The 17,011-nt window shown below is 30.6% G+C and overlaps 1 protein-coding gene and 1 non-coding gene across 2 annotated transcripts in view; one reads left to right on the top strand and one right to left on the bottom strand.

The window, feature by feature from the left end:
- LOC131854473 (fatty acyl-CoA reductase wat-like) overlaps positions 1-17,011 on the bottom strand; it is a 33,789-nt gene that overhangs the window by 10,052 nt on the left and 6,726 nt on the right. The window contains exons 2-3 of the mRNA XM_059205593.1: positions 9,570-9,764; positions 8,821-9,082 (exon numbers count right to left, since the gene is read on the bottom strand). Of these exons, the coding sequence (XP_059061576.1) occupies positions 8,821-9,082; positions 9,570-9,761 (454 nt within the window). The 5' untranslated portion in view covers positions 9,762-9,764. The remainder of the gene's footprint in view (positions 1-8,820; positions 9,083-9,569; positions 9,765-17,011) is intronic.
- On the top strand, positions 982-1,054 carry Trnav-uac (transfer RNA valine (anticodon UAC)). Its single transcript has one exon. It is a non-coding gene; the product is annotated as a tRNA-Val (tRNA).

The following is a 17,011-nucleotide window of genomic DNA, read 5'->3' on the forward strand; positions in this document are numbered from 1 at the left end:
AGATATGACAGTTGACATGCTTTACATTTATGTATTTGGGTCAAAGAAGAACAAAAGAAAACGTTATTCCGCACATTTTTTATGTAATATAAACACAGCGGTCACTCTACTTGATTGTTAAAAATGATTATTCATTTATTATTTTTAATGCACAATTGAATAAAATAGCAGTAACGGATAAAATATTATTTGAATAGTAACAGATATTCCAAATTACATAATGATGTCTGTATGTGGTATTATTCCTTTTGACTAATGTATAAAATCTTCGTATAAATATTATATCTCATTAACAAAACCTCATTACATCGTGACACAAAATGAAGGTGTAGGTTAATATGAGAGTCTACTTAGATTATCGATTAATAATAAATTATCGAATTTAAGTAAGTTCCTACTCTCGAATGTACTTTCGGTATTAGTCATAGTTTTGGTTGTATACTGTACTGTAGGTAACCTGAAATGTATTTTTATTCTAAATATGTATTTATAGATATAGCTTTTATTCATATTTTATGGAGGTAAATGGAATGTCAGACAATAATACTATTTATATAATAGTATCTAAAACAATATAAGAGTATCCAGTTGTCTAACAAATACCTACAACGGAAAAATATAATGCTCACTGAAATTATATAAAAATTACACTAGCTGAAACTCACTATACGAACGATTCATTATATGAACGATTGTTGTCAAGAATATTTAAAGAAATTATTAATGAATCTTAGAACCAGAAAGAAGAAGACCGGTAAAGTGGGACTATATGGGATTACTAAGATTTTATATGGTATGTAGTATTAAGGTTATTTGTATTTGAAGTAGTAAGTAAATAATATTGGTATATCATGTCATCGAAATTACACATCATAAAAGTATTAAACAAGAAAGTATTCTTATCTGACATTATTTGCCGCGGGCATTACTTATTGTACGTAGCTATACAGTAAGAACAGATATTTGGGAAGCTATATCACCGGTTCCGTGGTGTAGTGGTTATCACATCTGCTTTACACGCAGAAGGCCGCCAGTTCGATCCTGGCCGGAATCATATATTTTTGTTTTTTTTTTATTTAGAAAATTAATATATAATGTAATAAATAGTTGCTTTATTATTCATGTAATTTATTATAAGTTTTTATGGTGAAAATATTTTATTTGATCACTTAATAAAAAAATATTAGGTACGTGTACCTCATGTTAGACTGATAATTTATAGTTAAATATCTTATTAATAATTTACTTAATTTTCATAAATATGCTATTTAGCGTATTATATTAAAATACTAGAACGACATTGATAGTATCTTTGTCAAATTATATCGACTTCAATTTTGCGGCTAGTAGATATATTGTACGTATCACCTACTATTGGTATTAACGGGAAATAAAGAGTAATGAAACAATAAAATTAATTCTGATAACGACTATTAATAAGAAACGGACATGAGATAATTCAATATACTATATATAATAGGTAGTTGTACGTACTTTAAGGATTACTCATGGTAATACTTATTCTTACTAATATTATAAATGGGAAAGTAACTCTGTGTGTCTGTCTCGCTTTCATGCCAAAACTACTGAATCTATTGAAATGAAATTTGATCTAGACTAGACGTCTAGTCTAGACGCTGAGAAAAAATATACGCTATAAAGTTTTCTACGGAACGTGATGTCCGTGATCCGTGATCAGATGAAGATCTGTTAATATACTTACCTATATATACATACAGGTGACGGTTGCCACTTACCATCAGGCGGGCCAATAGCTTGTTTAGCGTTCCAATTATGTAAAAACTTGTACGATTAGGTACATACAAGAAATTCAACAAAAAATACAAAGAAAAATTATTGTTATAGATAAGTTTTAAAATAATGACTATGAATAATGACTAAAATAATAATAACAATGGAATCGCAAAACCTAACAGGAAAGCCACATATGTGAGTTATTGATGTGTAATGCCTTTTGTGTAAGACGATACATTTAGCTTCATTTTTTTAACTGTGTTCAGGCACGGTTGTATGTCTAGCTCAAAATATTATTTTAATACGGCAACATGCAGTGTTCACTTCGGCGTTTCAACGTTAACCGGATTCAAAAGCTAACGATCGTATACGCATATCAATCACATCATCCGCATACATTATAACAATTTTAATTAATTAAAAAAACTGGCCAATAATCTTAGTATTTATTTACACAACCAAGAGCGTCATCGTATGAAAAGGCTCAAAAAATATTTTCTTATTTATTAATATATTAATATATTGTAGTGTAAAATACCTGGACAACTTATACAGCGTTATCTAGACCTAAGCTAAGCAGAGCTTGAGTTAAGGGTACTAGACAACAGACATAAATATTTAGAAAACACCCATACTTATACATAGACAAACAATCATACTTATGAATACAAACGTTTGTACCTATGCGAGGAATCCGCGAACCCGCACCATCGGAAGAAAGGCGGTGTGGTAAACCACTAAACCACCGAGGCCGTCGTAGATTAGTCGAAAATAACAGATTTTCTCTTTGAATTATAGATGCTTACATAAACTGAACGCATGAGAAGTCGGGGCGGGTCGCCAGTTATTTATATTCATTCCACTTAATCTTGTATTTATATTTTTCGGGTCTTTTCGTTTGTTGAGTGGATATCGCTTTTTGCCAGGTAAACGTTAGATATCTTTAAATTACGTACTTATTTTATGACAGAATAAATAATTATTCTGTCATAAAATAAATATTATACTTATTACCCACACTTTAGACCTTTACGATTTGTGATACAATGGTGACCTTGAGACATCGTATCTAATAGTAATATATTGAATGGTAATGGTGGAATGGTATAAAGAATTAATGTAAGTTTACGCTTTTGCTTCGAACGGCATAATTTTATGTCAATATTTCAAGTTAGAAATTTACGTTCACTTTCATGCAGTAGTTTATGCGTGAAGCATGTACAAACATACAGACTGAGAGACATTAACAGAAAATTTAGATTAAATTGACATAGGAATAAGTTATTAATACCTTTCAAAAAGAGACAAAAAAATTAAAATCGGAGCAGTGTATTTAGAGTTTACTCATAACAAAATCCACTCTCTCCCTTCATAATTAGAATAGATCAATCAATTGCACTGCTAAAGTAAACTTTACTAGTAGAAGTAGTATAAAAGTCTTGTGCCTGCCTAGGTAGGTACTCGACTTACTAGGGCCACAGACAATGGCCTATGAAATTTCAGTCTATTTCCAGATTTAAATTTGGCTTCATTTCTCAAACCAGGTTTTCCTATACCAGGACAGTGACAAACAAATGCGTCTTAAAAAATTTAATTTTCAAATCAGGAATAGTATAAAACACTACGTATTAATCACATAATGTATTTATTGAAAAACTTACACCACAGTTTAAATAAATTAACCACAATATATATATAATTTTACAGCACGACTTTTTCTACAACTCTGCTGGCCTTTAAACTCATTCTTCCATCTGTGAAATATATTAAAATTTGTTAACAATCACAATAATTACTGATGTATATACGAATGTAATTATATAAACACCTATTCATTATGAATACATAACATGTGATATTTATAAATGAGTGTTGTTTGTTTTGTTTAAAGCTATAAACGTATATGCTAATGGTTACTATGGTCTATATAAGCCCAAATAGTATTGATTTGTGTTATTTGAACTACTCGTATGTATAATTTGATTCTATGCATTTCTTAAATTACATTCTTAACTGGATTTGATTCATAACAAGTGTCTCTATTGGTAGGGCCATTTGAATATTTATGGATTTACAGTTTCAAAAGTATATGTGCAATTCGGCTCTAAACATCCTACACTGCGGACCGCTTTTTCACGGATTACTTTTATCCAGTTGTCCGCAGCGGGCCTTTACAGCTTCACCGGACGATAGGGGGCGTGCAGATGGGACTCCAAAATCGCGGACTTATGGAGTAGCTGAGGGCCAACTTCCGCCTTGACTTTAGTTTGAGGGTTCCACTAGGGGTTTGAACCTCGGCTCAGTCCGTTGTAATTTCCATCCCCGTTTGAATTGAACGGGACACCGATCGAAGGGGAACGGACCACCAATACAGCAATCACGGTAGAATACAAAAGTATTTCCTGTGGCTTGCTGTCTTGGTGTATCGAGTAACACCGTGGAGTTTTTGTGAGTAAGAATTTCACATATCACACCGATCCTCCAGTCCGCTGGTAGGATGTATGAAGTACTTACTTGTTCACGTTAAAAAAAGGTCTACTTCAATAATAAAAAATATATTAATATTTGTATTTTGTATAATGTATTAGATCATTATATTTAAATAATTATATTATTTAAGTCTTTACTTGTTAAAAATAGCAATGTCGCGATCACCTGTTATATTTAATGTCTAGTATATTGTAAATTAAAATAGGTGTTTGAAGTCTGTATATTGTGTATAGAGTAAACATAAAATAATTATGTTTGCTGTAGTCATAATGATAAACAAACTTAAATAAACTGCATTAAGATTAAATCAAATATCGTGGAACTAAGTGTGTATTTATTATTCATTTTACATGCTTGAATGAACCATATCTTAACCATGCGCTATTTTCTATATTTTACTGACTACAAAAACGAGGAGATTTTGAATTAAACGATATTTTTTGTGTATCTTCGAAACGGATTTCGACTTTGTATTTGATAGATTACTCTTGTATTCAGTCAGTCATTAGGTACTAAATTTCCCAAATAACAGATGCAAGGCAAAAGGCAAGACATCACTCAAAAACAAACTTGTTCAGTCCATAACCAATTAAAAAAAACAAAAAGTTTACTTACCATAGATAAAGAAAATGTATTCACCTCAGGCACCACAAATTCATCCTCGCGTGTACGTCATTCCATAATATGGTCAGTGACCGCAAAAACAAACGCAAGCACAACACACAAAAACAAAAAGGCACATTATCAAACCATGCAATAAAAAAAATCCTTGTCCATTAATAGACAATCTTATAACATTTGTTCAAATTTTTATAGTTGTTTTTTTTTTAATTTAACTCAAAGATAAGTAACTTTCATGATGACATTGTATCCTCGCCTTACCTCGGAAATCGACCTTCATTTGTTTCAATATTTTTATGTAAATTTTTCAGGGAAATTGTATTTTCCTGACTATTTTCTTGAAAAGCATGATAGTGGTTTAATAATGTACAAGTTTTAATACAAATAGAATATTTTCCGAGATATCTATCCGCTAACTGTTATCTCGTAGGTAACCCAAAAAAAATCTGGTTTCTGGTTTCATATTTTATTTCATACTAGAATAATCAGTACTGTATTTCGTGCGAAATAATACAAAAGGTGTCCTGTAATAATCTAGAATATAACCTATCCTTATATTAAATTCCCTCAAATCCTATAAATGTGATTGATGAACAAACTGACAAACAGCTGTATATATTAATTTACATCTATACTTATAATAAACCTGTAGAGAGGTCAATTCTGTGCATGAAATGTATTTCCAAAATAGCTATCAGGGGGTGATTAGTGATCGATACCGATGCCAAAAATGTTATCAGTAAAATTTTTGCCTGTCTGTATGTTCGTTATAATAACAAAAACTACTAGACGGATTTTAACGAAACTTGGTACAATTATGCTTCATACTCCTGGACAGGTTATAGTATTCTTTTCATCACGCTACAATAAATAGGAGCAGAGCAGTGAATTTCAGTGAATATTAGGAAAACACATCAAAACCACTGAACCGTAAGGAAGGACATGGGCTACTTATTTTACGAAAAACGACGGAAATGCAAACGAAGTCGCAGGCAACAGCTACTAAATATAGGCATATAAGATGTCGAGCCAATAAATATAATATTTTAGCCTATAATCCAGGTGGCTTTGTAATCATTACTTCTTTATTCGTAAAACATTTTTCTTTCCGTTTTTTTTTTCTTTCAAACTATTCTATTAATCTGTTTTTTTATTTATTGTACAAATCTATTCCATTGTAAAATTAAACGTATGCAATAATTTAAAAAGTAGAGTAAAACAAGTGGGGTATAGGCTTACTGTCAGTCAAGTTGAATTCAAATATATCTAGCGAAATGTGGGCATATCAAGGTTGACTATCCCATTTAAGATAACAAGCAAGAAAATATATTATGCTTTAATCAGAATATATGATTAAAAACTGAACTATTCTTTCTAAGATATAAATGTACAATTCCTTGTAAAGCATATGTTAGACTTACAATGAGAATCATTGGTAATTTTATAAATTATTTTATCTATATTGAAAATAGAAGTGTTCTTTTTTTTTGTTTAATATATTTTACGGCTCTGGATGGTTCTTTACATAAATTTGTTTTATATACACTTCTGTCACTGCACTCTGTTGTATTAATCGGCCACAAGCATATCTTTTCTTATGATTTACTATTAATAATAGTTGCGAAGTATATTCACACAATTTGAACCCTGACCTGGTTCTAAAGTATTGACAAATAATTATTAATATAAATATAATTACGAACATTTGGTAGCGAATTTGTTATAATATTTAAATAGTTTATTCTGTCGTAATTCTGTATTAAATATTTGAATAAATACATAAAACATAATTTTAGGCATTAGGGATGATATGTGGACGCAGCTATATTTGTATGTTAAATCATCATATACAATATAATTATAATATATAAATATCTTAGGACAATTCACATTACGTTATCTAGTCCCAAGCTCAGCAGTGTATGTTGTGTTATGTTACTAGACAACTGATATCAAAGACATTTTTACTTTTTGTTAATACATAATATAGTATACATAGAAAACACTCAGATCGACACAAACAATCATACCATGAATACAAATGTTTGTAACATGGAAAGAATTGAACCCGCGACCATTGGAAGTAAGGTTGTGTACTGAACCACTTGACCACCAAGGCCGTATAGAAGTAGTAATAGTGTGATAATATCAGAAGAAATTATATATAGTTTTTTTATATTAATGACATGTGGTACCTACTTGAATAGATTTATCCATCATCGAAATAAAAGCAAATAGATTTTTTGGAACTAACATTATACAGTTGATTGCTGCTAGCCTTTACAACTTCAGCTGATGTACGTAAGTAGGGCCGAGTACAGGGGCTCTCTAAACCCGAGGAAGGACTTATATAGCGAATGAAGCCCTACTCCTGCTTGCCGGTTACAGACAACACTAAAACCAGAATCAATATAGGAGCAGTGATAGGCAGCGCCTTGGATCTCTTGGGGTCAGTTTCAAGGGTCTTAACTCTTGAAATCGACCCGTTTTCAAGGGTTAGGACCCTAGAAAACGGGTCGGTTTTACATAGAGTGCCTGCCGACTGATTTTACCCTCACACTGCTCCGATATTGTCCCTCATTGTAGAGTCATGTGTAGGGCATTTTAGTTTGAGGGCACCACCAGGGATTGGAACTTCATTCAAAATACGTTATTTATGGACAATATTCCCTATTTGAATCAGCATAAAGTCAAAGTCAGCATACTAATATTAGCGAGAATGGTCTTTACATCTATTTATAGGTACCTACAGACGTGGAATTACCGATCACAACAGATTACTGGTTTATTTCTGTGGACTAATTGGAAAAAACACGTGTAGGTACCTAGTTATTATTTCCGTATACATTTTAGATGTTTTTTTTGCCGGTGATAGAAGTCGTGCTTGCTGTAATGTTCAAAATAGAATATAGTTACTTAACATCATCTTAATAGATTTGATAAATATGAGTGTAGGTTGATAAGTAAGCAATGTAACACTTTTAAACTTGTATGATGATTCATAATGATGTTGTCTATTTGTCGCTTGGATACTCTTTCGTATAGTCTATGCTAAGATTACTTGTACTGAGATAGATATATATATATATATATATACTAGCTGACCCAGCAAACGTTGTTTTGCCATATAAATTAAAATCGCTATGAAAAACTAACGCTACTAAAATTGTTAATGCCACATTAGTCAAAATATTGTCCAAAAAATTAAAAAAATATTATAATAGCTGATTCTCAGACCTATTGAATATGCATGTAAAATGTCATAAAAATCGGTCAAGCCGTTTCGGAGGAGTATGGTAACTAACATGTGACAAGAGAATTTTACATATAAGATTACTTGACCCATTAAAAATAGGAGTTGATGGTAGAAAGGTAAAAATTTTGGGTTGCATGTATTTATTAATGCCGAATCGTAAAAGACTATTGCTTATTAGGGATTACTAGCTCTATGTTCGTTCCCTTGGAATTATCCGGAAATACCCAGCGTCGTACCAAGTAGGTACCTGCGTTAATAAAGGAACTATTATGGAAACAATATTGCCCGAGAAGTTTCAGCCTTCAGTTGATCAGCTGACAAAGTTCCTCCTTTTATACAGACAATTATTGGTGTATTTCGAAACATTGAACACGCTAGTCGACGGCCTCGGTGGTCTAGCGATTTAGCACTCCAGTTTACTTTCTATGATCCCGGGTTCGATTCCTCGCACGATGCAAACATTCGTGAATTTTAGTATTTGTATAGGTTTGTTTGAAATGTATTTATTTATATATAATACATTAAAATATAGGTATAAAAATGTACTTAATTATTTATATCAGTTGTTTAATCTGCGCGTCTGTCTGTCTGTCTAACAAGCGCTGCTTTACTTGGGATAATTATCTTGAGTTCTTATTTATTAGTTTTCTTTTATATTTAGATCAAATACCTTAAGAAAAACCATGCAAAGCACTCACCTTTCCCCAAAAATCCTGTTCCACCAGTTACAAACACACACTGGTCCTTATAAAACTTCTGTATTGCAGTTTTCGAAGCGTTACCCTTAGTGAGTCTTCTCTTCTCTTCTTCTTTTGCCTCGGCCACGTCTTCTTCTTTGTAGAAGTTATCCAGTTGATTGGCGGATATGAACTCGTGATCTTCTGAGGAGTCCAACACTTCTGCAGTAGGGTTCATTGCTTCGTTCTCGACATCAGCGATGCGCACTGAGTTTTCAAGATCCTAGAAATTTCATTGAATATTTTGCTTTAGTCAAATTAGTGATTGTAGATCGATAGCGTAGAATTCCGTCATTGTATGGTATGACGGTATAATAGTACAGTACAGTTATTATTATATATTAGACTAAAAAAATAAAAGCAATTCCTGAAAAATGTAATGAGATAAATTGGTGAAAAGTATATTAACTAGTTCTGACATAGAACGAATAAACAATTTCCATGCATTAAGTTCAGTTATGAATCATGATTTGAAGAAAGAGGTATAGAATATTATTTCAGGATATTAAAATAATCTTACATATGTTACGGAGTGATTTATAGTTATGAGTTACTGGGTATAGAGGTAAATATAACAAATTAGAACAGAAAAAGAAAACACGAAGGAGGTTATTCTTTGAGGGATACTATATATGTCATAGTGTACGTAGAGATATCATATAGTTATGGAAAATTCATAATAAACTTAATTCGAAAATTAGTAAACTTACACGCAACTGATCTTGCAGCTCTCTGTTTAAATTCCTGATATTCTCTAAGTCTTTGAGCTGCTTCGGGGATGGCTTCCCGTACACGTCTACTTCAATCTTCTCACCCTTGGCTTGGGCTTCCACCCACCTTTCCATTTTGTTTTTCGTCAGGTCCGTGTTTAGTAAAGGAGACTCGACTAAACTGTGATTCATGTTCTGGGAAAGAAACAAAATCAAATTATAGTCTATAATAAACATTATAGTCTAAAATAATCTATGAAGAAATATGTATTATTTTTTTATATTTATTATTTTTTTATACGTAACATATGTTTTTTTTTTAATACTTTTTTTATATAAAATATTTTAAGTAGCAAACGAGCTCACGGCCTAATGGTAAATGGTAACCACATAATAAAGACTCTGTTCTATAGTGGTAATCATTGCCTATAAAATTCTATACATAAACAACATCCCGGATATAACGTGATCATATGACTGTTATGAACCTGTTATGCGTTGCCATTCTAGAGAACTACAATTGTCATTCCTCAATATCATGTTATTTCAGTTTCAGTTTACTTATCCTTCAACCGAAAAACATCTTGAAAAGGTTGGCGTCAAAAATAGGTGAGAGAAATGACATACGATATAGGTACATAAAGACACTTCTTTCAATATATTAATAATTAAATTACAGAAATAGTTCTTAGGTAATAAATATATATAGCTATCAAAATAAAACATAAAAACTTCAATTCATTAATATCTTCCTCTTTTTTTATTGTTCCGTTATTAAATAGTAAAACGGAAATTTTGTAAGAAATTGATATATAAAATTGTAATACCAAATGATTATATCATAACAGCAAGAACGATGATGTTTAATTGACGATCACTCAACATTTATAGGTAAACTTCCTTCTTCTCTTCATAGAACATTATATTATCTGTGATAGAACATTACAGTGCATGTACGCAGTTAACAATGTAATTTTTTTTATTGATCTATCAAATATAATAATTAGTAAAACACTTACATCTGTTTTATTATTGAATATAATTCTATTCATTTAATAATAAACATCGTGATAAACTCTTTCCAGATATTATATGAATATGCTTTCGATACTCCGACGCTGTTGCAAATCGATTTGCGACTAGAACGTCGAAATATAGGGAGCTCCTTCATACCTAATATTATCACGGAAAATATCTCGTTTATAATGTATATTTAATAATAGTCACAGTACCCTGAGAATAAGTGTGTGATACACTCTTAGCCAGTTTTTTAAGTTAGCCCACCAAAACAACGTCTGTGGTTACGTTGTTACGGCTAAAAATAACTCATAACGTTTTAGGACTAAAATGAAACCGCAAATAAATTCAAAAGGTGCTCAAACTTGTTTACAAAATTTGACCAGGGTTTTACTTGCGTCACTCTACGTCACTTCACAAAACTTTGCGCACATGTTTTGTACCTGTCATAAAAGTTCCACGATATATCTTTTTTATTACTAATTATGAATGAAACTGATACGTTTCGTGGTTTTTTTATGTATCTTTCTAGATACGTAAAAAAAACCACGAAACCTGTCAGTACCAAATAGGTAGATGGCCTAACGGAAAGTGAGTTATAAACATGAATGCACCACGGACATGACGTTTTCACATGCCTTTCAAGGTACCAATCATGCGTAGGAGTTATTACGGAATAAGTAACTTTATACGGAATTATTTAACTATTTACTTGTGTATTACTATATTAATTATACCTATAACTATCTAATAATAATAATAGTTACATAAAAACACTTCAGATACAGACCATTTGTGCCATACGTATGTGATTTAACGACTATCGGCCTGATCAACAGAAATTGTAGCAATACTATATATACGAGTATATAACACATCGAAGAGGTCAAATTAGTTTTGTATAGACATAGTGTTTAAAATAAAAGTAATATTTTGTATGGATACGTACAAGTACGATATAGAACATAATTTAAGTAACCCTTTATGAGGGAATTGGGTATGAAAAGATGAATTTGAAAGAAAATAAATATGAATAAATTAATTAAAATGAAATATAATATTTGTAAAATGACAATTTGTATAAAGTCAACTATGTCATAGGTAATGTTCGCGAGTCGACTTAAAAATGTAATAAAAATAAAAGAAAGTAAATAATGACAAATAACAAAAATACAAAAGTAAGTAATTGGATAAGACAACATTATATTCATATTATATGACAGTAAGGTATACACAGATATCGGCCTTCTTTTTGCCATTTTATCATTACACACACATATATTACGGGTCACATGGTTATGAATGTGAAAAATGTGCAATAATTCTTTCAGATTATTTTATTACCAAAAAGCATATCTCATATATTAATCGAGGGAAAGAAACTTTCTTTCTTTCTTTCTCTCGATAAATATATGAGTTATAAATTTTTGAAATGGTTTTTTTGCTCTGGTGTAAAGTTGGGTCTTTCAAGTTGCGACAATTTCTTGCATTCCGCTTTCTTTCATCGATATTGACTTTATTGTAATATTCTAGAAAACTGTACATCAAAGAAATTTCCTACAAGGGGACAATATTGCGTTCCAGATTTTGACAGTAGATTCTGGGAGCACCGGGACTCGTACCTAATTATATAAAGGTTCAATTCTGTTTAAAACGGGATGTCAAGTCACGTTAGTCATATGGCGCGGCGGTTCAAATAATGTGATTATTGGTCATATTTTTAGATCTTGATTTTCTTGCATACCTACATACATTACCGCTAACAAAGCTAAATATACCTATACATACTTATTTTATGACTAAGGAAGTCAATATTTAAAGTTAAGGTAAACGGGAAAATAATTTAATTGTCGTAATTAATAAAATATGCTCTATTTAATAACGTATATATGAATTGATATAATTATTTAAGAAGTTTAATATAATTATTGCAAAGAAAAGTTTTCTTTAATACAAATAATTGTATAATTTTCCGAATTTGCAATAAGAACTCGTTATGATGAATTAACATTGAAATCAATAGGCAATTTTATGTAAAGTTATCGGAACTTTCAATTGTGCACTTTATTCTTTATGTATTTCAGGATAAATGAAAGAACTTCTTATAGGTACAATTATTATTTAATATAACAATTTACAATAACTTATTTGCTTTGATGTTGATTTGAACGAAACAGGGTTGAGAATAGAGTCTACCTACTGGGAGCTGAAAAATTCGCGTTCTGTATTATATATCTATGAGATCCTTATTTGGGAATAAACGAAGCAATACAGGAAAGTACAGTATTAAGATGTTAATCACGTGTTAGACTAGTTATATGTAAATACTAGAAATTTGTACAGCATCGCTGATTTTAGAGCAACAGTCATCGGCGTTTGTTGACTCTAAGAAATCGTTTTAATGAAGAATCTTTTGGTTAAGATTATTTTTTGAAAAATTTAAATATAAACCAGTGACGATATTGTGCAGTCATTTCACTTCAGTTTACCATTAGGCAGTTGTAATTCTGCCGAGATATTAGGAATTTAATGATACGAATTCAACTTGATTAGATCCATTTATTTCTTTAATATTACATATAATTATTGCTATTATCCCATTATTTGTAGTCGACATATTATGTGATAATATTGTACTAGTCTATACATTAAAAATTATTCTATTAAAAACTCAGTATACCTAGATTTTAATATAATTTTTAAGCGTCATATCTAAATCTGAACGAATCTCCATTTATGAATTCATATATCACACATTTTCATTAATATAATTCTAATAATTACGTAGCCATATTATTAATTAGTAGCAGTTTAGAAAAATCCTTCTAGATCGCTGTCATCTCATTGAAAATTTAACAAGACATGTAATTTGTTAGATTGATTTGTTTACTTATAATTAACAAACACAAAACTGCTTAGTAAGTGCCAGTGTTTACTTACATATAATCACGTTCAAATAATATTCCACTGCGAATCATGCACAGTTTACAAATTGCTCCATATTTTTCAATGAAACAAGGAAATTGTACTACTTTTGATTAAATTACTAATAACGGTTAAAAACTATCTGTAATAATTGACATTGTTGCCATGTTGGAATACAGTAATATGCCATATAACAATGAGCCATATGCCTATAATAATAAAACCTAAAGTTAGTACAAAATCCTTGGAATCCATACCGTTCAATATACGACGATGTCTTCCTACACATGTATGAAATGCATCGCAGTAGTTTCCTGTCGATTTGTGTGATCTTGTAATTTTATTCTTCTTATATATGAGATTTAAAATTTAAGATTTTTTTTTAAATTAGCTAATTAAAATATTTTTTTATTCTTTTTACATGTAAAACCTAAGAACTTGTTTTACAGACCATGAATATTTAATGTATCAAAATTAGTTTTAAAAAGATTAGAAATAAGTTAATTGACTGACTTTAAAAAATATGCAAATGAAACAAATAAAACTAATTCAATAAACTACGAATATGTCAAATAAAAGAAAGTCATACTATCTAGATAATAATAAATATAATAATAAAAGATAAGGCAAGAAACCACAGGGGTAGGTATATAACACAAAAAGAATCATCGAAACCACCGGAATATACAAGTAGATTATGCATACAAAAACAGAATTGTATTGAAAATTTACTGTTTATACAAGTCAATTTAAAATAAAACAAAATATAATACCTACTTGGATAAGTAGTTGCCTTTGTCATCGGAAGGGCTTCATAAATGGCGGTGGTCGGTTCAAGATCAACCTCACAGGGTTGGCCAATTTTGAAAGTAATTAACAGCTTATTGAAAAATCTAGATGACTTTGAAAATTGAAAAATAGCAATTCAACGTGGAAATGCTGACTTTGAAAATCGATAGGACAATCATAGCAATTAACTTTTAGGTGTTTTTTTTTATCTTATTTTTTTTTTATTGTCTGTATTAATGTAATTATTAATGTAATTTATCTTATATATTATTTTTAATATTAATAATTATTGAAATTGTAAATACGTTATTCTTTGAAAAGATAATAATTATAATAAAATCAATACCGCACTACCAAGTTCTAAATTAAGCGGAACTTTTATTATGCGTACTAAACAACTATAGAGATCTTTTAACATACCTATACCTTTTAACGTACACTATACTTAACCTAACAAATGTAACAATCATATTCATGAATTAACCATACTTCCATATTCTTGTAGAACCATATTCTTGTGCCATATCCGCTAGACCACTGAGGCCGTCAAAGATGGGTTTACTGGCCGTATGTGTGACCATAGGAACATAATACTAGTTATTATGTTCCAAAACTTGTCCCTGTGATACTTCGATTTATATTATTTCTGTATAAGTCATTTAAAAATCGCAATGTATTTCTGTCTATTGACTACTGTTGCTATTTTTCGTCAGATAGGCCGTCACATTGTTTGTTATATAAAAAAATATATAACTACAGCAACTCTAATAAGGGACAACACACGATATCCCACTGTATTCAGCGAGCTAAATTTTTAACATGATTAATAATAAAGGAAATGAAAAAGATTGACTTTCATCTATCAGTCAGAGTCAGGACCGATTTCAGCTTATTTCTACGTAGCGATCCGCCTCTACCTCGAACGGGTATTTGAAATAATAATATACGCAAAACTCCAACGAATTACACATCTAAACCTTCTTCAGGAATCATTCTGTTAATAGATGAAAATCAAATGGAAATGCTTTCAGTCCATTTTGAGATTATCGTGAATATACAGACATAGGCGGAGAGGGACTTTGTTAATAATATTTATCAAATTAGAAGTCTTCTACATTGACGATCTCTTTGGTCTAGCGGTTTACCACACTACTTTCCGATGGTCGCGGGTTCCTCGCATGGTGAAAACATTATGCACAACATGAGTATGATTGTTTATATCGGTCTAAGTTTTTTCTATGTATAATACGTATGCATTTACAAGAAAAAATATCTATGTATTTATATAAGTTGTCTAGTACACATAACACATGTGCTTACCATGGGACTAGATAGCGCTGTGTTAATTGTCCAGGTTTATTTATTTATGTATGTATAAAGTGATATATCAATGGAATTGTATTGATTATATCCTTTTTTATTCAATAGTTTTAATATAAAATATATAAACATTGCTTACGTACACAGACACCTATTGCAAAAAGTATTTACGTCCACTTGTGACGTCACGGCATAATGAGTTACCGCCATTTAAGTATTTAATTAGTGCTGTACAATAACGCTGACTAATACTTAAATATTGGAGCATGGACAAAGTCTGATAGAAATATTACAAAATACATTACAAAAAAATATTTTATGCTTATAACATAAAATAGTTAATTTGAGAACTAATAAACACGCCTAATATACAAATTTCATTGTAATACTTTAAGACATTTATGGACAAAATATTTACGAGTGATACATTTTTTATTATATAATAAATACGTACTAACATGTCAAAGATTAATATGTATAATGAGTAAATAAAGTTATGTCTACTCAAAGTATCACAGTTATAAATATCATTAGTTATAAATATATTACATATTTTATTGATTTGTCGTAAAAAGAAACAAATTAATCGTAATACCGGTTTAAAAGTAAATATTACAAAATTATACTCAACTTTGCTCGCGTGACTAAACTGGATATAGAATTATCAGGAAATAACGTAGTCTGTATAATTCTTATTCTACTCCACAATAAATATCTATAAGTGGGTAGTTATGGCAGTCCTGGATTTATAAATAGGCCATACAGACCGCGGCCTAGGGGCGGCAGCGTCCTAGTCACTAGTCCCAAACACAAACTAAACATAGAACTCGTGTTATAGATAGGTATTATTAGATAATTTATAGACGTATCCAAATATATTTATTTTAAATAATAACTTAAAACTCTACGTTACTCTACATAAAGATAAAGATACGTTAATCAACCTGATCAATAAAGAAGCTATATTCACGTATACTAAGTTTGTTTTATGCAGAGATCGAACCCGTGATAATCGGAAGGTGAAAATTGTGCTGATCCGTTGAACCACCGAGAGAGAATCTCGGAACAATGTGCAAATTATTATGTGAAAATCATCATCAACCTGTGATATTTATTCGCAGTTTTGCCCTCTGTACTTCACTCACCTTGGTCAATTCATATTAATGTCATTAAAGAGGCAAGCATGTACAATATGTACGTTATATTTTAATGTTACTGCCGACAAAAAAAGTGTAATGTCGGTATCAGTATCGGTTATCTTTATTTGATTTAATTTATTTAGTTTTATGTGAATAAAAGCCAGAGATGGTCTTAACTTTATATTATAAGAATTTTATTTGACTTTTTTAATAAAATAAATATACATATAATGTAGAGCAGTATAGCTCAGA

The sequence above is a fragment of the Achroia grisella genome, unplaced genomic scaffold (assembly GCF_030625045.1).
Source record: "Achroia grisella isolate CSIRO2021 unplaced genomic scaffold, CSIRO_AGI_Agris_v1 utg1186, whole genome shotgun sequence".
Taxonomy (NCBI): domain Eukaryota; kingdom Metazoa; phylum Arthropoda; class Insecta; order Lepidoptera; family Pyralidae; genus Achroia; species Achroia grisella.